General features: G+C 53.2%; 1 protein-coding gene across 1 annotated transcript; it reads right to left on the bottom strand.

Moving 5' to 3' along the window:
- Window positions 1-17,033: 17,033 nt before the first annotated feature.
- LOC119696186 (C-C motif chemokine 19-like) lies at window positions 17,034-20,208 on the bottom strand. Its single transcript, XM_038125872.1, has 4 exons — window positions 20,051-20,208; window positions 18,848-18,971; window positions 18,397-18,493; window positions 17,034-17,896 (listed from the first exon to the last, which is right to left on the bottom strand). Exons 1-4 carry the CDS (start codon window positions 20,106-20,108, stop codon window positions 17,876-17,878), a joined length of 300 nt encoding a protein of 99 aa, XP_037981800.1. The 5' UTR covers window positions 20,109-20,208; the 3' UTR covers window positions 17,034-17,875.
- Window positions 20,209-26,219: the final 6,011 nt, after the last annotated feature.

Raw genomic sequence — 26,219 nt, forward strand, 5'->3', positions numbered from 1 at the left:
ACAGAGCAGGACATGCTTCGGGAGCTTCCCTGGGCAGCCTCTCTATCCTGCTCTCCTCCCACCAGCTGCACCTTTTCTTTCCCTTCCTTCACTGCCACATCAGCTGCTTTGTCAGCATGGGCAGAATAAACAAGTACAGGTTATGGACAGCATGGCCCTGACCTCTGCAGAAACTTCTGAACCAGCTGGGGCACTCCTGTGCTCCCCATGTTTCCAGGACTCCATGGAGCAGGCACTGGGCAGACAGAGCTCTGTACTGCTGTGCCTTTGTCTGCATCTGGAATACAATGGACCCCAGTTAAATGTGCCTCTGGGAGTCTTGTGTGTTCTTTGCAGGGTCACATCACATTCAAGCAACTCCGAGCCTTTGTTCTCCACTGGGAGATCCACCAGATGTGGGAGCAGCTGAGCTCCACATGAATTCCAGGCACTGGCACCAGCATAGTCACCTCTGCGCTGATGGATCTGGAGGTCCTAAGGTGCCAGAAGTGTCTGATGTGTCTGAGATCCCCTCCTGGGATAATGGCTGATCCCCAGGATGATCTTCAGGTCTTAAAGGCACTGATTCCCAGGGGGAAGCTAACCTGGAAAGTACTGATCCCTAGAAATAAGCTGACCTGGAAGGCACTGATGCCAGAGAGGATGCTCACTTGGAAGGTGCTGATTGCCAGTGGAGTGCTGGAGCTGCCAGCCTGAAGGGCACTCATCCCCAGGAGGATCCTAACCTGGAAGACAGATGCCTGGGAGGATGCCAATCTGGAAGGCACCAATCCCCAGGGGTTTGCTGATCTGAAAGGCACCATTTATCCAGAACACGGTGCTTTTTCCCCTACTGCAGAGCACTTCTTTCAGCTCCCCACTTACACTGGGCAGCAGCTCAGCCAGGGTCCTCTCCAAGGGCTTGGGCTAGGGATCTACACTCAGGCAGGCATCTATGGCTGGCGGCAAAGAGCCTGGCGAGCCGCCTGGAGGAAGCTGAGCCAGCACCACCTATTCCAATTTCCCTCCTCCCCGGAACTCCCAGCTGGGAGCCGTAGCCCAGCTATGGGCAAGGGGGCGTGTGGCTCCCAACTACTGCCAAAATAACCACAAGCCGCGTCCTTCTGCCGGGGAGATACACAGACTCTGTTTTCCCACTAGATGGCAAACATTGCCTTCAAAAAACAGCCCTCGGAGAAATTGTGTCCATCCCTCTGAGAGGAGGCTGAGAAAACGCTCAGGGAAAAGCCCTGGGGGTGACAGGCCTGAGGCTTCTTCAGCGTGGGGCTGGGGGTGGCAGGGACCCCAGCATGCTCCTCATCTTGCTTCTTCTGTTATTTCTGAAATGGTTTTCCTTTCCCATCTGCCTGGTTTCTCCCAGGTCCTGGAAGACCCACCCCTTGCCCTATGCTGGTGGGACTGAGCACCCTGGGTGTGCGGGAGAAGCATCTGGTTAACCCTGGATAGCACCTTGAACTTCCACAGCCAGAGAGTGAAGCCCAGAAGCTTTTCTGGGAATTAATTGCACTGTGGTTTGCTTACCAAATGAGTGTTCATTCCTCTCTGCAAGTGCCCAGGTCCACAGGCAAGCCATTATGCTGTGTGTAAATAAAGGAGGCAGGGATGAAGGCTGTGCATGGAGATGTGCACTTTTGTCTGAGGTCTTCTACCAGTTCAGAAGTACTTCCAGGCTTGTTCAAGTTTTAATTCAGACCCAGATTTTTTCATGGTCTCTGTATTATTCTTGTGCAGAAGTTTCCTGAGTGTTTGCTGCTGGCCGTGGCATTGATGCAATATTGCTGTGTGGTTAAACATGATGTGTCATAGCTAATGAAGGAGCTAACTGTGGATGGTAAATGTTTAATATGGACAAATCAAGCCAATTAGGGAATGTCAAGAGAAAAGTGTGTCATCTCAGCTGTCTCTGTCCTGTGTGGAGGAGAGGTTTTGTGGAAGGGTAAAACCCCTGCCACTGCAGGATCAGCAGCTCCTAACACCAGCCACGTGTAAAGATGCTGGATGCAGATCTTCCTGCAGACCCCCAGCCCACCCTGTGGGTACCTTCACCTCTGTGACAAGGACAGTTTTTTCAGAAAAAGACTTTGTTTCTGGAATGCAGACTTCTAGTTGGCTGGAGGGGACAGCAGCCATCTCCAGTGTGATGGCAAATGAGAAGTAGTAAATCATCTCACTTAAAACATTCCTTGTAGACCCCCAACAGGACTCTTGGCCATTCACAGCATGCTGCCTGGTTTTGTGGCAAGCCTGTGGCCTGGTTTTGTGGCAAGCCTGTGGCTCAGCCGTGCTCAGACAGGAGGACCATGGATCCCCAACAGTGGCAGCCCCTCACCAAGCATTAATTAAGTAATGGCAGCAGCTGTATTCCCTCCACAAAGCACTCTGGAGCTCTGCTCCTCACAGCTTCCTCTGCCCTCCCTGCCTCAGTTTCCTCCTGGGCACATTGTTTGGTATCATTTACACTTGGCTTAGAAGGATCCTTCAGGTATCCTGGCCACTTCCTTCAGCAAGAGATCATTGCCCCTTCTTCCACGAGGGCTGGCAACTCCCTCACAAGGCTATTTATAGTCACAGAGAAAGCTCTGGAAAATGAAAGGAATAATGTATCTGGGGAATAGGAACTGAGGGAGCTGTAGGTAGCCAGTCTGCAGCGTGTGGCTCAGGGCAGCAAGCCAGGGAAGGATCATGATGAGCCAAGCAGGTAGAAAGCCCTTCTGGCTCTTTGCAGCTGGGCTCGCTGCCAACCCTTGTGTTGGTGTATGCTAATGGCTGGGGACAGCAGGGACAGCAGTGACAACATGGATGGTGTGGGCACTGGGGCAGCACCCCTGTGGCTTGAGGCTTCCCCATCCCTTGGTAAAACTCACAGCCTCAACTTCAGGCAGCAGAGCAGAAGTTAAGCACAGATGTGGCTGCTTCACTCCTGAAGCTGAGATTTGCCAATCCAGGAGGGTTTGACCTCTTCACCTGAGGACACCAAGGAATGGACAAGTCCCCATGTCTGGGGCTGTCATATCTTGGCCTTGATATGTGCCTGATTCCAGCTTTCCAGTCCAGGTCCTGGGAGTGGTTCTGTCCCTCCCCTGTAGGCTCCGGGTTCTGGGGGTGGCTTCCACCAAACAAATGCTTCCTGCCTTTGCATGGTATCTCTAATTGGTGACAGGCTGCCATGGGCTGCAGCCACCCTCCCACCCCCCAGCCTGTCTCACATCCCTGGAGGCTGGGCCCTGTCAGGAGTGGTCTCAAGATAACCAGCAAGCCAGGGGCTGAAGCAAACTGGGGGCCATGTTCTCTCCCATCTGCAGCAGGGTGACACCATCCACGTCCCTCAGCTCCTGCTGCCTGGTGAGAAAATCCTCCAAGCATGGAGCTGGCAATGCTTCAGAAAGTCTGGTAGAGCTGCACTGAGCTACTTTAGGTAAGGATCTGCACCTCTCTCCCAGTGCCAGTGGCCTTTCCCGGGGGTTTGGCATGATATGGGGCACTGGTGGCAGACTCAAAGAAGCTGCAGGGGACTGTGGGGCTGGACATCCCCTTTGTGCTTGTTCAGATGCCCCAGCAAGTGATGGATGAGAGGCATGAGCAGGCAAGGAAGCTGAAGGAGCTGGAGAAATGCTTTTGCTGTGTGCAGAGCTGGGGGATGAGCCCCTCCAGACCCATGTGGCAGGGCAAAGGCAATAAGCCACCACAGCACACCGAGAGGCCCAGCAGAATCATCATGCAGAAACCAACACCCAGGCCTCACAGAGAGGAGCAAGGACGCTCCAGCTACATTTGCACTGAGAAATCAGCTCTGCCAAGACCTTTATGGTTGGGAGCGTTGCCTGCCTTTGGGGTCAGGCTAGCTGACCTGGGCCAAAACCTGTGGAAATGATGCTCAGAGTGTTCCAGACAAGGGGGCATTTGCTTCAGTTGCTGTCACCTGTGCTGCCCTGATGCCCTGCAGTGGCACTGCTCTGTCTTCAGGAGCACTGGGGCAGTCAAGAAGGTCAGGCTCCTGCCTGTAGCCTGGCTAAAGAGAACTGCTGAGTTCAGGGGCCCACTGGAAGGGCAGATGGAAGGAAGCACAGTACAATTTGTGTGCCACCATTGCTGGGAGGCAGCCTGCTGCTGCCCAGCAGGAGGGGAGCCCAGCAGAAACCAAAGCCTCAATTGGAGGAAAGAGGAAGAAGTCAAAGCTGTTGGTGTCTCAGATCCTGCAGCGGGTTAGTGGCCTTCCCTTCCTGCGGGATTTTTGCTGTTTGCTTATTCTTATTACATCAGCATAAGAGCTTGGCTCTGCTCCAGGGCCCAGTTCTGCAGAAAATAGCCTCTTTCTCTTCCTTTTTGCACCACAATCCTTTAAAAGCAGCAGTTCCTAAGCTGTGGCCTGAGGATCCCTGGTGAATACCTGACAGGCAATGTAAAGACCTGCTTCACCTCTGCAGTGCTCCTTGCTCTGCAGGGCTGGAAACCTATAAAAGTGTTAGAACTGGGATCTGGAGCCCAGAGGAAGTATACTGATGCCTGAAAGGTCATGCTTTCATTTCTTCAGGAAGGCAGTTACTTCAAAGATAAAAAACAAAAAGGATCTACCACCTTCATTGGAACATCAGCTGCAAAGGGAAGCACAGGTTCCCTTTGCACAGGCTCCAGCACAGCCCATGGTGACTGGTACTGTGATTCCCTGGTACAGTAATTCTGATGCCCTTCCTCAAAGCACGTCTTGGATCCAGAAAGTAAGAAAAGGCCCAAAAAGACAAGGAGACTAGTTGTCAGGGGGATGGGCAGCAGCTGAAACCTCACGAGATGTGAGAAGGGGGTGCTGCCCACCCAGCTGTGGGGTCTTGCTCCTGTCACACCAAGGGAAGCCCAGCCTCTTGGTCTGGGATCTGGGCTGCTGTTGTCTCATATCTCTCCTGTGCTCCTCATCTTTGCCAAGAACGGCAAGGAGACAACACAACTCCCCACTGCTCCTCTACTCATGGCTCAGGCCAGGAGACAAAGTACCTCTCCAAGCCACACAATCCATCAGCAGCAAAAGACAAATTACCATTGGGAGTGCAAAAAGATAGAGGATAAGACCAAGGTGTGGAGCTTGCAAATGTCTCTGCAAGGAAATGAACCTTCATTGTAGCACTGTGAGTATTTACTGAAATGTACACAGGGCTGTGTAATCTGCAAACCTGAGCAGACTGTAAAAAGGGGGAAAGGAGCCAAGTCCTCCCTTTATAATTTAGATTTACCTTCACTTCTTTTTTCTTTGAAGACAGTTTCCAGGCTAAGTTTTTGTATCTTGTACCCAATAAAGATACGGAAAGCCCTTTAATCTACTGCTGTATAATCAGCAGCTTATTTCACTGCAGAGGTAAATGACACTGGTGTGAGACATTAGCTGTGCACAGCTCAGAGCTCTCTAGAAAACATCCCTGATTAGCTGGGAAGTATTCACTGGCATGCACCTGGGGCAGGCTGAGCAGGCTAGCTTTACCCCATCCCTGGCTGCAAACCAGGTGGCTTTCAGAGTCCTCACACGGTGCTGGGGGCCACGCACAGCCTTGTGACACCATCCAAGTACACCAGGAGAGCACCAGGATGGATAAACCCAGGCAGGATGGAATGTGCCTAGGGCTCTGATGTGATGTCAGCTCTGAGCTGATGCTGGCTTATATGTACCAGCATGGGAACCTTGAAAAAGAGTAGCAGAGACCCACCAGGATGGAGATTTTGGCTTCTTCCCATGCTCACTCTGTCCTCTGCAAGCTCTTTTACCATAAGCCATGGGCATATGTGACTGTGCCCTGTACCCAGCTCCCACTGCCTGCCTGCAGCTGCTGCTGGTGCTGGTGGGAGTTTGGCAGATGCCTTCTCCTTGCTCTGTGTTTGTGTGAGAGGGGAGCTATTGGGGGCAAGGCTTGTGGGGACCCATCCCAGCACATCACAGACCCCTGGCACAGACAAGCATTGCATGACCAAAGCAGGGCTCTCCTGGCCTGGAGGACTGTAAGTGTTTTCCTGTGATATCGGGACAGTAGGGCGGTGAAGAGAATGATGAAGCATTTCCCATGGCCCATGCCAGCAGTCAGCACTGTGGCTTCAGTTCCTGCACACCAAAAGGAGCACCAGCACTCAAGTGCTGGATGTGCCAGCCACGTGTGCCTCTGTCAAGGAACTCTTGTTCCGGTGTTCTTTTACAGGTGCTCTCCAGAGACTCAGACCTGCACTAGACCCTAAAGCCCACACAGTGTTATCCAAACAGACCAGGTATACAATGAATAGAAGAGTTGTCTGCCTCTCCTGTACACAGGGAAGGAGGAGGACAGTGAGTGACACACAGAGACCATGGCAGGGCTAAAGTTAAAGGATGAGCCTGTTGTCACTGAAGAGCAGAGCTCAGCAGTTTCATTCTCCCGAAACCCAGGTGCTCCTGGGCTCAGAGCTGCAGCTATGTCTGTCTGATAAGCTCTCTGACATAGGCAGGGAGCAATCTCGTCTGCTGGGGCTGCTCCTCCACCCTGGGCCATGCTGGTGACAAGGGTCATTTTCCTTCAGCATGACCACAAACCCTCTTGTCCCTTCAGAAATGGTGTTTGGGATGCAGCAACAGTAGCTGCAAGAAATTTACAGGAAGGGCAGGCATCTGTCAGAGCATCCTCTTCCTTTGTGCCCATCTCTGAGTCCTGTCATGCTTCCATCAAGCACCCCTGTCCACAGAAATCACTCTCCTTTTCAATAAAAGAAACCAAAACAACCAACAAACAAACTGAATGAAATCCACAAACAGGAACCAAACCACAAAATACTTGAACTATGTTGGAGTGACCCATCAGCATTTTTCAGTCAATAGTCAGCACAGATGTGGTCCAGGGTGCTTCACTGCAAGGAACTGGAAGGACCCATCAGTACCATTTGTGAGTTCACATAAAACCAGCCCAACCTCGTGCATCATTGTCCTGAGCCCTGCACCACCCCTCGATGCCCTCAGGCAAAGTCCTCTCCAGCTTTTTTATCCCTGCTGACAGTTTCTGTGGGTCTCCAGGATGTGCTGACACACACCCACAGCCTGGGATGGCTCCGTGTGACAGCTAGCCTTGGACTTGGCCTGCCTGAAAAAAGACAAGAAGAGACCTGGTGGTGCCTTCCTTCTTCCCAGTGCGTGGCTGCATTTTTCTGCTGGCCAGAATTTTTCAGGGTGTCAGGGACATTGGTTTAAGCTTTGCTAGAGAAAGGCAGAGAGCCAGGAGAGCTCTTGTTCCTGTAGCACAGGAGGTCAAAGGACCCGCACGCTCCATCCTGGGCGGCACTCACAGCTCCTCTGTCTGCAGCCACTTCCTCAGGATGTGAGAAATGCTGGGTAGGTAAAGATCTCTTGGGGATGAAGGACAGGGAAGAACCTCTGCTGGTACCCTCATCCCAGCCCTCTGTAGAGTGAGGGGTGCCTCAGCAAGCACCTCACCCCTTTCTGCTTGTAAAGAGCAGCTGCCCCAGTACCCTGTGGGACTTATCAGAGGACACCAACAAGGAAGGTGAGAACAGTTTAATGAGCCTCTTTGATCATTCAGGGGAGTGGCAGTATGTACCTCTTACAAGAACAGAAGGATGTGAAAGGCATCACGTGAAATGTCACAGCGCAAAGGGTGAAGGAAACAATCCAAGAGCAGCAGTGCTGGGTCAGGACAGAGGCGCTCTCTCTCTGTCTCTCTCTTCTCTTCTTCCCTGTCTCTTCTGTCTCAGTGGTAGCTGAGACCACTACTAGGCACATAAGAGAAATCAGCAGACAGAGAGAAATCCAGAGTTATCCTTCCCTGCTAGCACCCAGGAGTCCCCAGTGCAGGAGCTTCCCCAGGTGGAGCTTGTATGGGAACCACATGCACCCACCTGTGGTGCACTTGTCCAGCCCCTGGCTGTGCCCCACCAGCACCCTGTGCCGAGAGTTCAATAGATTATCGAGAGAGTGTGAAAAGAGCACTGCTGTTGTTTTTAAACTTTGACCTGAGCATTTCAGGGACGCACATGGAACAGGAGCCTTTGGGTTCAGGACCCTGGCAGTGCTGCAGCAGGCTCTGCAGAGGATGTTTCTAACCAAATCTGACTGGGGGTCCTGGGTCAGCCTCCCTGAAGAAGAATGAGGTTTTAAAGACCTTTAAGGATTCCAGGGGATCAGTGCACTTCTAATGCTGCAGGGGTAGCTTTATGAGAAGGGAGAGGAGCTCAGGGGCTCGGTAGCTTTCAATGCTGCCTAGTTTCTGATAGCTCCTTTCCCACAGTTTAGGAGTTTGGCTAACACGATGGCTGTGCTTGTAGTGGGACACATTTTCTTTTCCCGTCCTTCTGACTGTTTTCTTGATGACTCTCCCCTCTGTTTCCAGTAAGAAAGGATGCACAAGCAAGTCCTTCCTTAGCAGGGCATGGAGCCAGTCTGCCTTATCAGGCACAGAAGAGTCAGCCAGGGACTTCCCATTCCTTGCTGCTGTGCCCCTTTAGGAATACCAGCCTAGTACATCTTACACGCTTCAGAAACTTCCCCAGCTACCCCTGTGCGCTCTCAGCAGTTCTGTCCCAGAAGACTTTAGCTTGACTTTCTTTGATGGCTTTTTCCTGTTCCTGATAAACCCCTGCCTGGAAATCCTTGGACAGGGGTATCCCACAGGAAAACTGGGAAGGATTATGCTGTTCTGGAGTAGTACAGCCCTTTTGCTCTGCAGGGAGGCTCTCAAAATCAAAGCAACTGTGGCCTTCTCCAGCAACCTTTGCAAACAGCTGAGAAAAAGTCTCACATTGGAATTCTTATGTTCTGCTCTTTGCCTGTGCTGTCCCTGATGGCCCAGGCAAGCATGGCATGATCTGCAGTTTCTCTTCACAGCAGAGCTGTGCCGAGACTCCATCTCCTGACTGTCAAAGAAAGCCCATTGTAGCAGCTCCGTATCAAATCCCTGCAGAACTATCTGCCCTCCACATTGACGCACACTGTCCAGAACAGGAGAGCTGAAAGAGAAGGAGAAATGCTGAGCAGATCGAGGCTGTTCAGACTGAAAAGTACTGACCCAGAAGGCTTTTGTGCAAGTACAACCAGACACAGTCAGTGAGGGGCAAGATCTGGACCAGGAGGAATTCCTTCCCAGAGTACACTGAAGGGGTTCTAGAAACAGACAGGGCAATGACCCTCCTGAAGACCAGCCAGAGTCCTTGTGAAAAAGCACCTCAGGGTCACATTCACTGGGGTGAATGCCCTGTTGAAAGAAGTTGTTCCCTCCCTACCTTTGTCTGCCTGCAGCACAAGAAAGACTGCAGCTTCAAAACTAGTAGTGCAAGTGAGGCAGAGCCCTCTGGAAAGCTGGAAAGTTCTGCTCATCATGGACTTGTCCCAGCTGCCAACATAGCCCATGATGAATGGCCCCAGCATGTTCCAGCACACCACAGCCCCCCAGCATTTACTTTAGACAGCTGCAGCACAAGGAAGACAAATGAGATCCAGAGAAATCCAACCTTCTGTTGGCCCCCTCCATCTCTATTTACATGTCTGTTTTCTCCTCCAAGGCCATGCATGTCCTTTGTTTAGGAGAGTGTCTGGCTTCTGATCTTGTTCCAGATGTTTTTTTGCTTGAGTCCTTCCTTATTCTGCTAGAGCACTGAGCACAGACACTTGAGGGCCTGCTTGGATTAGAGCTCCCTCGACTCCAATGCTTCAGACCTTGCACCAGCCCAAAACCATGGCCTTTGCTTGGCACTACCCTGGGGGCCAGGCAGCGCACATCTCCTGCCAGCCAAACTCTCACAGCTGCCTCCCACTCCAAATCCTGGGAACGCCGCAAGGGTGAGGATATACCATGAGGTGGAATGGTCTCCATCTCTCTGAGCTCTCCAGAGAGATAAAGGACCCTGCAAGGGCTTCCCCCTCGAGATGAGCCTGAGCTGTGCCCTTGCTCCAAGCCTGGGCTGAGCATCAGGATGCTGGCTGGGATACACCCATCCACTCCACCGGAGCATGTAGCAGCATGAGAGCTCTGCAGGCAACCCAGCCCTGCGAGGACAGGTGGTCTGGGAAGTGTTTGGCAAGATGGGAACAGCGTGTTCTGCCAGCTAGCTCTCCAGCTTCAAACCAGCCTTTATTTATCCCTGAGCGAGGCTGCACAGCTGCTTTCAAAAGGCGTTTGATGCTAAACTCGTTGGCTTCACGTTCGCCCTGAAGAGCTCTTTTCTGTTATCTCTTTGGGTTGCTTTCTTTTTTTTTCCTCAAGCCCAAACTCAAATTATGCTGGTGAAACAGAGCCAAGCCTGCCAAGGCCCTCATCAGGAGCACCCTAGCATGTGTCCCAGATGGTGACAACAAGAATGCTGGTTTTCACTGCTGATGGTTCACACTCTGCTGTGAGCACTGCACAGCCTGCTCCACTTCAAAGGCACTTCTAATGGAAGACACACAAGATCTGTTTCTTTCACTCTGGCGTGGCAAGCTCTCCCCATGCTCCCAAGGCACCTTCATCATTTGGGCTCTAGGTCAGATCCTGGATTTGCATTCAGGAGCAAGGGTTTCCTGTGACCACAGGCAGCCTCACATCAAGCACCCAGCAAGTAAATGGGGGCTTCAGAGTGTAACTCCATCCTCCCCTCTCCACCTTTTAGAGAGATTCCCAAGGTCATGGGAAGTGAAGGATTTCACATAGCCCTCAGAAGTATAGCATGAGGCTGAGGAAGTCCACCTCACCCACGAGGAACCTGGTAGGACAGTTTAACATGGACAGTTTAACAGGGTGGGGGAAAAGGATTGGGAAGGACTGCCTGGGGTCGTCTAACCCCTTCTGTGCTGAGCCAGAGCCAGCACTGCTTCCAGTTTTCTGACAAGCTCTGGTCTCACTGTGAAAGTTTCCAACAGTGGACATGAAGCATTTCTTCATCTGCCTCTTCCTGCTCAATGGAATTTCCCCCGAAGTGTGACCCCTGTGGTTTCTTGACTTATCAGAATTGAACTTAGTGCTTCTTTTCACTTTCTCTTCACTATGTCCCTTTGTGCACTTGGAAACCGTGTCATCCATTCCTGGAAGCAAGATTAAATCAAGTTCCTTCAGCCTGTTGTTTGAGGCCATGTCATTCACACCTCTGATCAAACTCACCACTGTCCTCCACAACCCTCCCAAGTGGGTGCACACCTTTCCAGAGTCCAGCTGTCCCATCTGGGACCACGTCTCCCAGTGAGACTGATTTTTATAAGTCATGCCCTACAGGACCACTCATGAGTGATGTCCAAAATCCTCACTAAAGAAATCTCAGAGATAAATCAAGCAGCCACCCCTGCTGAAAGGGAAGGGGACAGCAGCTGGATGCAAAAGCTGCAGGACATGTGCCCCTTTTTCCTCATCCCAACACAACCCCCACTTCTCCTATTAGCACTGCACCAGCTGCCAAGTTGGGCTGGAGACCTGAGCACCTCTTGGTGTGAGGCTGACTCACAAACAGCTCTTTGTGGTGATTTTTTTGCTTCAGTCTGCAGTAATTCAGTTTCAAACACCAGCTCTAGTGCACACAGGCATGCCAGGAGATGCTATTTTTTGCAACAAACCACCTGTGTTGGATTTTCTGGCGGCAGGGCTAGTGAGTAGTTTAGCTGGAATCCAGATCAAGGTAGAGAGAGCATCCCTCATACCATCCTCTGTCAAGCTGCAAAATATCTGCTGCTCCAAGTGTCTGTCGTGGGATGGGGGCAAAGTTCAAACAGGACAGAGCCTGCCTACCTGAAGTGAGAAGTGCTGAGCTGAGTGACAGCAGCTCCAGGACCTGCTGCCCTCCTGAAGCCATCTGAATCCCTCAGGCTCAGCAAAGAGCCATTGCACAGTGCAGACACAGCCTTCAGAAACAGCCGTGTTCCACAGAGCAGATATCACCCCTTCTTTCACCCCAGGCAGGCAGTGAAACCCGCAGCCCTGCTGGCTCTGACACTGGGAATTCCCTGGGGTAGCTGTCCTTGTCAGGGTCAGAGGACAATGCAGTGGCTGGGAAATGAAACCAAGCACTGTGAGAAGAGGCTGAGTCTGTAGCTGTAGCATATCCAGGACACTTCTGCTTTTGTTCTTTGCAGAGCAGTGGCTGTCACCCATCACCATAAACACACACACTGGTGCCTTTCCAAAAGCTGTGTCAGCTAAATAAAAAGGTGGCAAAACTATATATTGCAGGTATTTTCAATGAAAGCGCTTGATTTATTTACCAAAGATCACCTCAGCAGCTCACATTTCTGGAGCATTGTCCCTCCCACAGAGAGCAGAAAGTCACAGCTTGAAAATTTAAACAGGATTAAGGAGTGTCCATGTAAACAGAGTTGTGGGCTTGCAGTGCACATCTCAGCAGAGAAGGGGCTTTCCCAGCCATAACATCTGCAAGAAAGAAAATGTTGCTTCTTGTGGGAAAGTGGGGAAGAATGAGGTATGTTTGGAGCAAGAAACAACTGAAGGCTGCAGCAGGTGAACCTCCCAAGCCAGGAAGCTTGTGAAACACCACACCTTACAAATCTGCATTGACACAGCATAGCTGGACAGGCACAGAATAGTCACAATGCCAGTAAAACACACCTAGGGCAGAAGGATCCAAGGAAACTGGGCAGAAACTGGGCAGTACGGGGCCAAGCAGACAGTGAGACACCAAGATTGGAGGTTTGTACTTGTTAGATCTAAAGGAAGATTGTAGGAAGAGCCCCTGGGTGTGCCTTACTATTAGCAATCTTCTGGCTTTCCCTTTTCACCGTGGACAAGGAAAGATTTCTGTTGCTTGTGGGTATAATGCATCCCAGCCAGTCTCAGACTGCACACCAGTGTCACAAATCCATGAGAATGTCCAAAATCTTCTCATCTTTGCTTTCCCCGTGGCTGTCCCTCTCATCCCAAGCAGAACTAACCAGATCTTTGCTAGCCCCTTCCAAGCCCCATCCCGGCAATCTGAGCTGGTGGTGACCCCTCCCCTCAGTCTCAGTTCTTTTTGCCCTGTATCGCGGCCATTCTGCTGTGGTTGCAGAGCAATTGAGGTAAGAAGGAAACATAGGTTTCCACCGGCCTTCTGTGGCTGGGTACACAGCGTGGAGAGCAGAAAAAAAGCCTTACCTAGAGGCACAGCTAAGCAGGAAAACAGGAGGGAGAGGTGGGCAGGCCCACGGAAATGGCACTAAGCCTCCTGTCACTGCCTACTTCTCGTTCAGGAGGGATGGGTAACGGGTACTTTCCAGAGAATTCTCTCAGCAGGTTGAGTCTTCTCTTCACTTGCCCTCCTGGTTTTGTCCTGATGTCCAGTTTTTAGTGCTTCAGTAAATAGAGAGAAGATGGGTGCATCTGAGGGCAGAGAGGAAGGGTCCCCCCTCCCTTCCCAAAGGGAGCCCGGGGACCTGGGCAGAGCTGTGCCTGGCTCATGGCTCAGCCCCCACTGCAATGAGCTGCAGTTTCTGCTACTTCTAGAAACACAAAGCTAAGTCCTGTCCAGGCACAAGATTCTCCATATAAGACAGCTTCTGGACTCAGTTTGACTCCAGGAGCTCAGGGCAGGGAGAACACCCTGGTCTCATGTGCCAGTCCTGGGGATCAGACCACGGAGGGCAGGCTGGGCAATGCCACCAGGGAGAGTTCAGCTGCAGGAGGAGCATGGCAGGAATGGCACCAGCTCCTTTTTGGAACCATGCAGCCTGGCTAAGACTGCTGGCATCTTCCCACAGGACAAATCTCAGCAGAAAGTGTCCAGACAAGCAGCAGTAGTGGTGACATGCTGGAAATGAGGGGGGAGCAAGCAGTGGCCTGAGGATAAGAGATGCCAGTTCTGGATCCTCTCCATCATCCACACATGTTGTTTAGGCAAGAGCAAACAGTACAATGGGACAAGACTAAAGGGGCTTTTCCTCATCTGGCTTCCCACCCTTCCCAGCCATCCACATGACCCATCTCCTTATATAAACCCAGACAGGTCCCTGAGCCCCTGCCAGCTAGATCTGGCACTTGTGCCAAGGAAGAGCAGCCCCTTGCCTTAGCACCATGGCGTGGAAACCAACAGAATGGGGAACAAGTGGCCCCTGCACTGGCAAATGTGCCCAGGGCATGTCCACACCTCCTGTTGACTCTTGTGCACCGTGGAGTGAGGTGAAGGAGCTGTGTGAAGGTCGGGAGAGGTGGAACAGCTTTAACCCCCGTGGTGCCGCTCACCTTGCCTGCAGGTCCATGTGGGGAGGATGCAGTTGGACCCTCCCCAGTCACTCCAGGAGCAGCACGTGCAGCACGTGGGGAATGCTGGTGACAGGAAAAGCCCCTGTACACTGTCTCTTTGGAGGCATGGGACAAAGCCAGTTCCAGTAAATATGCTTCCTGGAAAGGGTATTATGGCACCAAGGGAGACCAACATAGCATTTCCCTAGGTGCCCTGCTTGCAGAGAAGCAAATGGGTGTTTTCTGCCATGGAACCTTCAATCCCACCTCCCAGCTGGGTATGTCTGTGCCAGGTCAGACCTTGAGACTGCAGCAGATAGTGCCTGCTGTGTCTGGTGCCCCTTGAACTCAGCCTGGGCAGCATCCAAGACTGCTTTCACCATGCCAGGCAGACACACGAGTGCTCTCATGATCCCAGCTGTGAGTGCTGGCAGCCAGGGAGCACCCAATGCCTGCTCAGTTTGCTTGCATAGATGCAGCCTTGTCCCTTCTCTCCTGCCTTGTGCACAGTTGCCAAGAGAGTGGCTGTTTTGTCAGCTCCTTGTAAAAGCTTTGCAGTTATAGCACCTTGTTGCTCCACAATGTGTGAAATGCAGGTCCCCAGGCTTGAATAAAGGGCTACAGGGGATTCAGCCAGTGCTCCAGAGGCAAAGAGATCCCTGCATGTGACTCCTGAGCTGCTGAGGGTATGTCTGCATCGTACTGCAATGGATTCTGGTCCTGCAGCACCCACCCCCGAGGATGCAGTGAGGTTAGGAAAAGAGCGAGGAAAACATGTCTGGGGAGAGAAAAGCAGGAGGACTTTTTTACTGAAACTAGCTTTGGGCTGTGAACCAAGGTTTTTGACACAGCAGTGACTAGCTACTTTCCCTAAGGAAAGTGGCTGCTTCCTTCTAAAGAGATCATTGACATTTTGAATCAGAGAAACTCACTCCCTAGTTTACTAAGCACTGAACCAGTCTGGTTTTTGACAGATTTCCAAGAGGAGATGGGCTCTGACGTGGATGGAGAGGCTGCTGCAGGGCTGGAGGAGGGACAGGAGCCAGGAACTCATTACCTGGTCCAGGAGAGTTTCTCTTCTTGTCCTCCCTTGAGAGTGGTGGGGGGGAGTAAGAGCAGCCTGCAGCCAGAGCTGGGATGTGGATCACCATCTACTCAAGAACCATGGCAGGCAAGGACCTAGCAGGAGTCTGTGGTGTGCAGCTGCATTGCTCTGAGGAGAACACATTTACTGCTCCCAGGAGAGATGAGAACCCCAGGCTTTGCAACTGTGCTCTTACAGGCTAGTTGGCTAAGATATCCCTGAAACTGTTGTGGAAATGGATTAACCTGCTTCCAACATCCAAGAGATCAGTGTAAGCCCCTTCTCCCTCATTTTCTCTGGTCCAGGACACTCTTCTCCTTGTCCTGGTAGCCTGCAGCCAAGGATGAATCTAATCCACCCCAGGCTAAGCCCCTCTGGCAGTCCCTGCCTTTCACGGGGACCTGCTCCAGCTGCAGCAGCTCAGCCTCAGAGCAGATCCATGCCAAGCATCTTCCCCCTCCCCAGCCACGGCCCCCTCACAGGTCACTGAGCGAGCAGCAGGAAGGCTTCTGTCCAAGCCAGCACCAGTTATCCTCATTTCCCACTCACACTGTTTATCTTGGCCCCTCTTCCCATACCAGCCTTCCTGCTCTTCCTTCTTCTGCCCAGGATTGAATTGCTGGGGCTGTCACTGTAGTTAATGGTCTGGGACAGAGCTGGTGCTCTGTGAGAGTCACACTCAGAGACATCTGAGCCCGAGGCATTGTGTGTGCACATACCAGGGAGGAGGACCCCAGAGGGGAGAACACCTGAAAGAGAAACGAGCCACCAGCTGAGTGAGATGGATGACCAGGGGAGAAGAAAGGACAGGATTGAGCTTGGATTCAAGAGGTGTCAGCTCAAAGCCATCAGGTACCTCGGCACTCCCTGGCTTGAGCAGCCCAGCCACTGCAGCACTGTGCATGCCATCCCCTGAGGGCTGTTCTCCTTGCCTTCAGGAATAGTCCTGGGCCATTTCATTCCCAGCCTGTGCCCAGGCATGCTGACTAGCACCAAACCTGACTAATTGAATGATGCAGGCAGTCACACAGCAGTGCTTGCGAGGAGGGCATGGTGCCTGCCTGTTGGACACACAAAGGCTTCAGCTGGACAGGACAGCTTTGTTCAGACATCACATGGCCTGGACAAAAGGGGACAAAAGGACACTTTAAACCAGCAAGACCTTACTCAGAGTGCACAGGAGACCTGTGGCTCAGGAGGAAAAGGGCCACAGACTCTCAGCTTACTGTTGATGAGTGGCAGGAGCTGGGGAGCTGGCACCTGAGCCTTATCCATGGATGTGCCCAGGAGAAGGTGTCTTCAGCAGCCTCCATTGCCCCAAAAGCTTATCCTTCCACTCGCCTGCACCCCAGCCGCCAGCAAGTACAGACCTGCCAGAGTAATCAACTGTGCCTCAGTTTCCCTTTACTGCAAGGACAAACTTCCCGTTCCCCTTCTTCTATGTTCTCTGCTGCTGTGGAAACTGAGAGTTGGGGAGCTCCAACCCAGCACTTGCACAGGCAGGACTGAAGCGTTTGGGTCTGGATGGTGCAACACTGGCACGCTCCCTCCTACCCCATCCCTGCACATCCGTAGCCTGGCTGGGCAGTGCAGAGCAGGACACCTGTTTTCCATGGAGCTGAGAGACTCCCAGCAGAGACCTGCAGCCCAGCTGCTGTGTCCCTCATCCCTATAAACCCCCCTTCCTTCTCCCCACACCCCATCACATCCCCCTTGCCACTGCAGCACAGTAGGCAGTGCTGCCTGCTCACCACACACTCCACGCTGGCTTTCAGGCTCAAACATGAGGCACAACAACTACCTGCTGGCTTTTCTTTTTATTTAACAAAATCACAGCACAATAAAAAAAAGAGAGAGAGTAAAGAAGAGGCATACACATGGAATTGTTGCAATGAACAGATCTAGCAGCAAATAACCTGAGAGCAGCATGACCTCCAGGCGTGGGCATGGGGCAGGGCTGGTTAGTGGTGTCAGGCTGAGGGTCTGAGAAAGGGTGCAATGTCCCTGAGGAGAACAGGGGCTAAGAGCCACATCTCTGCCTGCTCCCCATTAGTGGCTCTATTTCTACCCTTGCAAGGAAGGGCAGGAGGAAAACAGTGCAGGGAATTCAGGAGTGAGAGAGGAGCCACATCAGCTACACATTTTCTGAGGGCATCTGGGTTGTGCTTGGCAAGGATGAGTACAATGTACGGCCATTGTGGAACATCTCCATCACTCCCCTCCAGCCACACACTGTTCTATGCTGGCAGCGCTTCCCAGGGATGCAGAAGGACTCTAGGCTGGGGCTGACAATGGAAACCAAAGGAAACAGACTACAGCTGGAGGTCACAACTGCTGTGTTGATGGGAAGTCTGAGAGTCCCCAGCTCACCTCACAGATCAATCCATCAAACAGCTTCCAGGCTGCAAAGGTAGAGTCCAGCAGCTCCTGGCTCAGTCTGACACAGGCTGCTGGGTCACACTGGAGGCAGAGGGAAAAGGACAGAGTAGACAGGGCTCTGCCCAGTCCCACACACTGGCATGAGTCTCAGGGAGGGTCAGCCCTGAGGTTGGAGGTGGAAGCAGGTTGGCTCCATTAGCATCAGATTCACAGCTGGGAGATGGTCCCCTCCAGCAGCTGGGACCAGCCATGGCCTCTTCAGGACCTACTTGCCCTGTGGTTTGCCCTGGGGAAATGAAAAACCCAACTGATACTAGTGTACTCCTTGGGGTGTGAGCTTCCCCAGAGTCCCTTCCTCTGCTGGACAAGCCATGGTAGTGATGGACCTGTCAGGGCTTGTAAAGCACCCACCAGGCTCATCATAAGCCCTCTCCATGAAGATGCACAAGCAGCAGACTCCAAGCTTACGAGGCAGGAGTGAGAAGGGATTTTGTTCCCGGTGCTATTTGCCATGGCACACACCAGGCTCAGACAAGAGTGACACTGGGTAGACAAAAATCCCAGGACTGCATTTATTTGGGGTGGAAGAGGGACTACCGAGGAGGCAGACTAGTCCCAGTTGGAGGCAGGAGGGATGGAGACCAAGACAAATTATCCATGGCTCAGTAGAGCATGGCCCTGCTCTTCCCAGCAGGTCAGTCACGATAGGAAAAGCCTGTCTGGCAGTGGATAAACCCACCCCCTGGGCTGATCTCTTGCCTGGCTGAGAACAGGGATGGTTCTTACCCTCTTGGCAGGGCTGGCATCCAGCCTCTCTTGGAGACGAATCACCCATGGGGAATGGAGGGGGGCACAGAGGCGCTTGCCTTTTGTGGTGATGAATCTGCCAGGCCCATGAGGGAAAAAAACAAGATTTAGTGACCAGCACTCCACAGATGCCCAAGAGCAGCTCAAGCTCTCACCCACTCCCCACCTCACTGCCCTCCCCCATCTCTGCCTGTAGATGACTTTCTTCCCTAGCTTTTGTCCCATGCTCTCCCCTCTCAGCTGCTCCCCCTCTCACTGAGCTTCTGGATCTCCAGGATCTCTTCTGCAGCTCTCCCTATTCCTTCGCCCTCAAATCCTGCTCAACATCCCTCTGCCATCCTGCTCTACTTTCCCCCCATCCTCCATGCAAGGTCCATCCCTTGGCCATCACGAGGCCTCGTCCGTCAGCCATCAGCACTTGGGCTCTTACACGGCAGCAGGGATGTCACAGCCATCCTGCACCAGCTGGAGCCGGTAATCCTGCACGATCCACCACGGGATGGGTGCCTCGCTCGTCCTCAGGCAGCAGTCGAGGACATTGTTGCTGCTGTGCACTGGAGGAAGAACACACCGCGCAGGCTGAGGCCAGCTGCACCTCTCTCAGCCTCCCCGGAGGGCTGTGGCAGGACGGTGCCTGCAGGAATGCTGTCACACACTGTCCTGCCTGGGCACACAGACGCCAGCTTTATTGTGCTCACACCCCAGGGCTAAGAGCCCTTTGCCTCCTTCTGATAGAAAGCAAAGGAGACAGGAGGAGCAAACAGGCAGAAGGCAACCCTCCTGCACCCCAGCTAGCAAGGCAGGACACAGGGGTCCTTATTTCCCCTCCTTCAGGGTGATGCAATACAGACACTCATTTCCCAGGGTTGGGGATGACTTCAGTTTTATTTACTGAAGCAATCACAGGTTTGGCAGCTACCCCACCACCAGCCCACCCCACACGGATCATTCCTGTGACAGCTGAAGGACATAGCTGTCTGTGCTTCTCTGCAGGGAAGGAGACCCCGAGTCACCCTCCCAGCAAATCCTGTGTTCACTGCTAACACCTGACAAGGCTGGCAGCACCCACGGATGTCTGCACCCTCAGCAGCAAGGTGTGGTGCAACACCACAAGGTGTCTGGACCCTCCAGCTCCCCACCACATGTAGAGGTTCTGATGTCACCCACCCAGACAGCTGTGGCCTCTGCAAATGCCACATCCAACACCAACAGCCCCTCAAACATCAGCCCTGCCCTAACAGACACCCTCCCTCTGGCTCCCAGCCCTGCCACTTGCCTCCAGGCTGCCCTACACCAGGGGGACAGGAATGTCACCTTGGTGGTGTGCTGGGGAGAATGGGACCAAGACAATCCCAGCCCAATGTATACAAGCTGGGCTAGGGCACTGGGAGGCAGGATTGCTCCATGGCGCTTTCCCAAACACTCCTTCCCTGCCCCAGAGCCCTGCAGGCTCCTGTCTGGACTTTGGGCAGGACAAAGTCCCAGTGGACAGCTTACAAGAAGAGGACGCAGGAGGGCTGTGAGGAAGCGGCAGCCATGTGTCCCTCTAAAAGTCTGCTGGAAATGCAAAAGACAGAAGAAGCAGAATCCTCTAATTTCCCCAGGAAAGGCAGCCTGGGAGGTCCCATCTTACCATCCAGGGTATGTCCCAGCAACAGGAGACTGAAGCAGAGAAGCTGCAGCTGCTGCATTTTGCTGCTAAGTCTGGCAGAGGATGGGCTGGAGGCAATGGAGCTCCAGGCAGGAGAGGTGAGCTCTGCACAGCTTCTCTGTGCCCTGCGGCTGCTGCTCCCCACTGCTTATATATCCTTCCAGCCCATGGCTTTCACTTTCTTTCAGAGGCTGTAAAAAGAATTACAACAAGCTGGATTTTAATCTTTGAGCAGTTCCCGAATATCCCAGCAGATGCTTTCCCTGCAGCCAGCTGTTCTGTGGTCCCATAGGCAAACACTCCCTTGCCCTCTCTGCCAGCACTCAGGCCATAGGTGTTGCTGTTCAGGATCAGGCAGCTCCACGGTCCCTTTACCTTGTGAAAGCACCCCAGGGCCCTGGGATAGCACTTGGGGGGCTCTCACCCCACACATTTCCCAGTCTCTTCTCTGGGACATCTCTGGGACATTCACAATAAATATCACGTAGTCTCAACCCTCCGATGCTATGGGGGGTAGAACTTGCCTCAACCCCATTTTTGGGGTATATGTTGGTACTGAGGTAATGTCTGTCTCCCTCCTAGAGTCTCCCTGGCTGGTTGTTGAAGCCCTGGCTTTTCCCCCCCCTCCCCTCCCTCATGCCTGTGGGGGCACATCCAAAGCTGGCAGAGAGAGGAGAGCCCAGTCAGCACCCTCCACTCCAGGACCAAGATCTCACAGGCCAAAAGACAGCCTGATTTCCAGGTGTCCCAGAAAATGGCAACTTGGCCAAAGGCAGCTACAGAGCTTCCTGTAAGCAGGTTTTCTCCATGCAGGAGCAGAAATCCCCCACAGAGGCTGTGTGCACAGCACAGGGTGCCAGCATCTCACCCATTGCGTGGGCACTGCCGAGAGCGAGGACCAGCGCTCCCGCTTTGAGTCTTCACAGGAGCACAGGGACGGGGGTTGTTTCTCCTTGGTATGGTGACTCACCACCGTGCCAGTGCCAGTGCCACCTGCAGTGATGTCCCTTAAACCAGGCTGCTTCAGTCCCTTGTGGGAAGCAGAGATCACCAGGGTTGTGCAGCCCAGGGAAAGAACGACGGAAGACTCGTTGCTGTCAGCATCTGCCTTGCAGGAGTTGGAGATGCCAGAGTCAGTCTTCTCTGAGGGACCCGGGGCAGGACAAAAGTAAAGGCATCAGATGTACCTAGATAAATTCCCACTGACAAAAGGAAAAATATTTTGCAGCAGGGGCAAACAAACCCTGCAGCAGAGTCTCTATGCCTGCACTTTTACCCTTGCTCCAGCTTTGGACTGCCCGCGCACCTAAGTGGGGGGCAGTGTACCGACCCCCTTCCACCTGGGCACAAGGCACACAGCTGGGACCTGGGCACCTCAGTGAGTCCCTCATTCTCCTCTCAACAGCAGGAGAGGCTCTGTCCCTTCCCCACTCCATGCTAAGAAGCAAGAGGAGACTCCAGCCATGCCACCAGACAGGGTGCTGCATCCCTGCACTGGCACTGGCACTGTCACCAGCCTCATATGTGGGGTGATCCCCCTCCATCAGGAAAGCATTGCCTCTGGCTGTTCCTGTGCCCCAGCAATCAGGCGGTGGCTGGTGGGCAGGAGGAGAAGCACAAACAGGATGTGCCAGCTTAACTTCAGTCAGCACCAGCTGACACTCCCAAGCCAGCAGAAGTTGAGTTTAGGTGGTGGAGGATTAGCGTCATCAGCCTCGGGCTCCCCGCAGGTTTGGGGATGTAGGCTGGTTCTGCAACCTGGCTCTACTTAATCTCCTCAGGACACTGCCAGAGAGGTGTCACAGCAGGAAGGATGACAGCCCCTGGTAGCTGGTGGCCAGAACTGCTCCCAGCCCAGGGCCAGCTCCTCGCTGGGGGTTGGTCTGACCGTGTGGAGCCCTCTGCAAAGAGTGGGTCCCACTGGGGGAGTGGGGGATGCTAGGGGGACTGCCCAGCAACAAATCCTTACCTCGTTGCATGTTCAGTGTGTTTGACAGATCTTGGAGCACAAGCGAGGGCTGGCAAGGGGCGCCGGGGCTCCTGTGCTGTGGGACTCCCCTCCAGGCACTGCTGGGTCCTTCACCCCATGGCAAGCAGGGATGTCCCCAGCCACCACTTCTCTGGCACAAAGTTCTCCCACCTCCTGCCACCTCCCAACTGGCTCTACACCAAAAGGAGCAAGCTGAGTTGGGAATATACCCATCTGGGACTAAACCTCTTAGCCACCTGTGGCTGCAGGGGACCCCCACCCCTTGAGCTGCCTGCAGCCCCTGCCAACAGCATGGACAGGAAAGGGAGGTTGCTCTTCCTCATGACAGTTGTCAGGGAGCCCAGTGGGTCAAAGCACAGCAGCTTCACACGCCTCTGCTCCCCAGGAAGAACACCAGAGTGAGGAAAGGGGCTTTCCATTTGCATTGTGAAAGGGGAATGTGGTGTGTTTCCCCCCTCTTACTGGGGTCAGTAAGATTTCTAAGAAAAGTGTGGTCATCTCTGAAGTGCATCCCCCTCACAGGATGGAGCCTCGGGGGCCAGAAGAGGCAGTGCAGATGGGGGAGACAGGGATCTTCAGGGTCCAAGGTCCCCAGAGGCACAAACAGGCAGGGGATTTGGTGGGGATGAGGAAAGAGCATTGTTCACACTGACTCATTTAAGCCTCTTCCTGAGCATTTAGGGAGCACTGGAGCTCCAGCCCTAAGGACACCACAGGATACAGCATGAAACATCCATGAGCACTCACTCCTCCAGAAACCTCGATAATGCAGTTGTTAATTTAAGTGGAAATCGGAAGGGACTAATGATCCCTGTGGGAAATCCAACCCACTGAAATGTAAACGGACCATGTGGGTATCACCCTCACCCCTGGGCTTTCCTCAGGGAGCACTGACCATGCTGCTGCCTTCCTGGAGACCTGACAGCCACGGGAGCTGCCAGGACAGCTACTCCCCAGGCTGTCGGGTGGTGGCCTGCCTTCCACCTCTGAGCTACGGAGCTGGAAAGGGCAAAGGGGGAATTTCAGCAAATTCCAGCCACAGCCAGTCTCTGGGGGTGGGATCTGGGCTGGCTGCATTCATTTCATTGGGAAATACTGGGAAAGCACTGCAGCTGCTTCAATTCCGCTTGCAACACCCAGCTCGTGGCAGATCCACACAGCTCCCAGAACATTCCCACTCCTGGTGCAGCACAAGGACTGAGGCCACAGCAGCTATGGGGCTGATGGCCTGCTGGATCTCCTCTAGCTGAGTGAACACAGCCAATCTGATTTAAATGGAGATAAGGGGGGGAAAACAGCAAGTCACAGCTTTGCCCAAAAGTAGCAAAGATGAAACTGAGGATCTGGTCCAAAAGGACTCAAAAGGTTCCAATTCCTGCTCTGTCTCTAATACTCATTGTCTTCAGTGTCACTGATGTTGAGGTCACCATGAATGATGAGCAGCAGATCCAAAATAACCTTCAGCTGTGTCTTGCTCTACACTCCTAGGTAAGCAGCCATCTCCCAGAATCCCTGCAACACGCGTGTCCCTCAGCATCACCTTTGGGCTGCAGTTTCCCAGCCAGATGCTTCCTGAAAATAGCACCAAGATGGCAGTGGCCAGGTGGAATACCCCCAGCCCTGACTCCCTGCCATCATTCTGCCTGTCCTCTCTGCAACACCACCCTGAAAAGGGATTTCAGAGGGGATGGCTGGGGACAGCTCAAAGACCTGTATGAAAAGCAGCCAGTCAGCAATTTCCTTGACACACCCTGCATGGCTTGGCCGAGAAGGATGCCCAGTGAGGCTGCACATCCCATGCACTTGTGGACAGATGTACAAGAAAATGGAACAGAACAAACCCTTGGGGGCTGCCTCACTGCTCTGTTGGCTCTTTGACAACGGGCAGGGGAGACTGTGAAGTTCTTGGTTTGTTGCAGCGCTGGGGCAGGGCTCACGTTGGCCGCAACACAGGATGTCCTCAGAGTACAGCAGATGCTTTTTCACAGCCGAGGAGCAGGGCTGCAATGGGGAGACAAGGGTGGAACACAAGCAGAGGGACCTTGGGTTCTGGGGAAAGGGAAGGAGGAATAACAGCATGAGACACGCCAAAGCCAAGGGTCTTCAGACGGCAAAATAGGAGGTAGGGGAAGGAGGACACTCGGGAGTTACATGTAGCCAACAAAAGGGTTGAAAGGAAGCTCTGGGCTATGCCCTCTAGGACAGCATGAATGCCAGGGGATGGCCAGGACTGGGAAATACCTTGGGTCAAGAAGGGTGAGAGCCCCTGTTGGCCACCAGCCACTTTCCCATATCCTCTCTGCTCTCAAGACCATAGCAGACCTCAGGAGAGCACTGTTGATGGAGAGAACCCCAAAAAACACCTCGAAGCTTTGCTTGGAACCCAAAGCCCCTCTAACACCCGTGCAGCCCCAAAAGCTGCCCTTGGCCCCCACGAGGCTGCTGCAGCACTGCCCACTCCTGCAGCTGGGCAAGGACCTGGCATGGAGGGATGGAGCTGATGTGCCTATGTCCAGGTGAGCCTTGCTGGAACTCTACCTGGCACCACAGCCCAGAGCATTCCACTGCTGGCACAGCCCTGGAGCATCGTCTGCACCAGCTAATGACTTGAGCTAATCATTTGGCCAGGGCTCAAGACTTTCTTGGCTGTATTTGTTTCTGTCTCGCCCGGCTGCTCCCCGCTGCCACTGAAGCCTTTCTGTTCCAGAGCGGCTGAGCTATCCCAACTCTATGCTCAGCTTTGCTTCCTTCCCTGCAGGCTGATTCTATGTCTAGATGGGCTTTTATAAATCCCCTGCCCACCTACTACCCCAGCACTTATTCCATCAACACTGCCTTATAATTGCACATAGCATCAGGCTTGCCCTGCCCAGGGGTACAGCTGTGTGAATTCCTTTCTGCTGCTTTGCTGCTTCTCCACCTTAGACCTTCATCTTCACATCTCTTGTCCCAGCTGGGGTCCATGGATTCAGTGCCTTTGTGAAGAAGGAATTTTGGTGCCTGCTGAGAGCTGCAGGTCACAGCTCATTACTTCTCACAGGGAATTTCCTTGGAGGTGTTTCCCTGGTGCCATCTCACTGTAGCAGCACTGTGACCACCTGTTTCACACCTGCCTCGAGAGGCTCCCAGTAACCCTGCCACCTTGTCTTCCTGGAAAGCAGCACTCAGCAATAAATCTGGAAGGAGAGTGCTAACACCTGTGTGTGTGCAGGCACAGGCACACGTGGGCTTACATCTGTGCATCTGTGCCCATGCTCACGTGTGCCTTCCTGAGCAAGGGACAAGCTCTCGTGTGCTTCTAGACCCTGGGTTTTTTTTGTAAGTTTTAGGGCAAATTAGAACACCACCACGGGCATATCTTTTTAACCTGTTTTAGCCTCCTGCCTTCCTCGCATATAAAGGGAAAAAGCCCTCCTGTGTGGTGTTTTCTTCCACAGCCACAGAGACACCAGGGCACATTTCACATGCTGGCTCGCTCCTGCCATATTCTCATGCTTAGCTGTTTGTGGTTTCAGACATATTTGTCTAGACCTCATTTCCAAGGAATTTTTGCAACCATTTCACAATCCCCTGACACCACAATGAGCACAAGGAGTTCATCAGAGGCAGGGCCACTGGATGCAGCGTGTCCCCATCAAACACAAGGCTGCCTCCAGCCCTCCCACGGCACCCCCACCTGACTCCTTGTGTGCAGGTGTCAGTTCCCAGGCTCCCAGCAAAGCCCAGTCCAGAGCATAGCTTCATTAATAACCTGTTTTATTGCTGTTATCCCGAAACAGCAAGGAACACAGAGCCCCTGCTTTGAACAAGCAGTGCACACCTAGGATGGGTCGGAGTCAGAGGGACAGGCTCAGGTGTGAGGAAAGATGCTGTGTCCAAACCAGTGTTGTGCCCATGTTCTCTGGCACCTCAGAACCCCTCACTGGGGACAGATGAGCAGCCAGGATGTCTCCACCTGGCTGGGAAACACAGCTACAAGAGAGGGGACTTGCATTGCTCCTCTGTGCCACCAGCTCCCAGCCCGAGCACCCCAGGGATACATCTCATGGGAGCACTGCAAAAGCCTGGACCCTTGGGGGATAATGGTGAGTGGGGCAGGAGAGCACCCCGCCATGCAGCCCTTCCCACCCCACCAAAGCCCATCACAACAGCCAGAATGAA

Source organism: Motacilla alba, chromosome Z (assembly GCF_015832195.1).
Source record: "Motacilla alba alba isolate MOTALB_02 chromosome Z, Motacilla_alba_V1.0_pri, whole genome shotgun sequence".
Taxonomy (NCBI): Eukaryota; Metazoa; Chordata; class Aves; order Passeriformes; family Motacillidae; genus Motacilla; species Motacilla alba.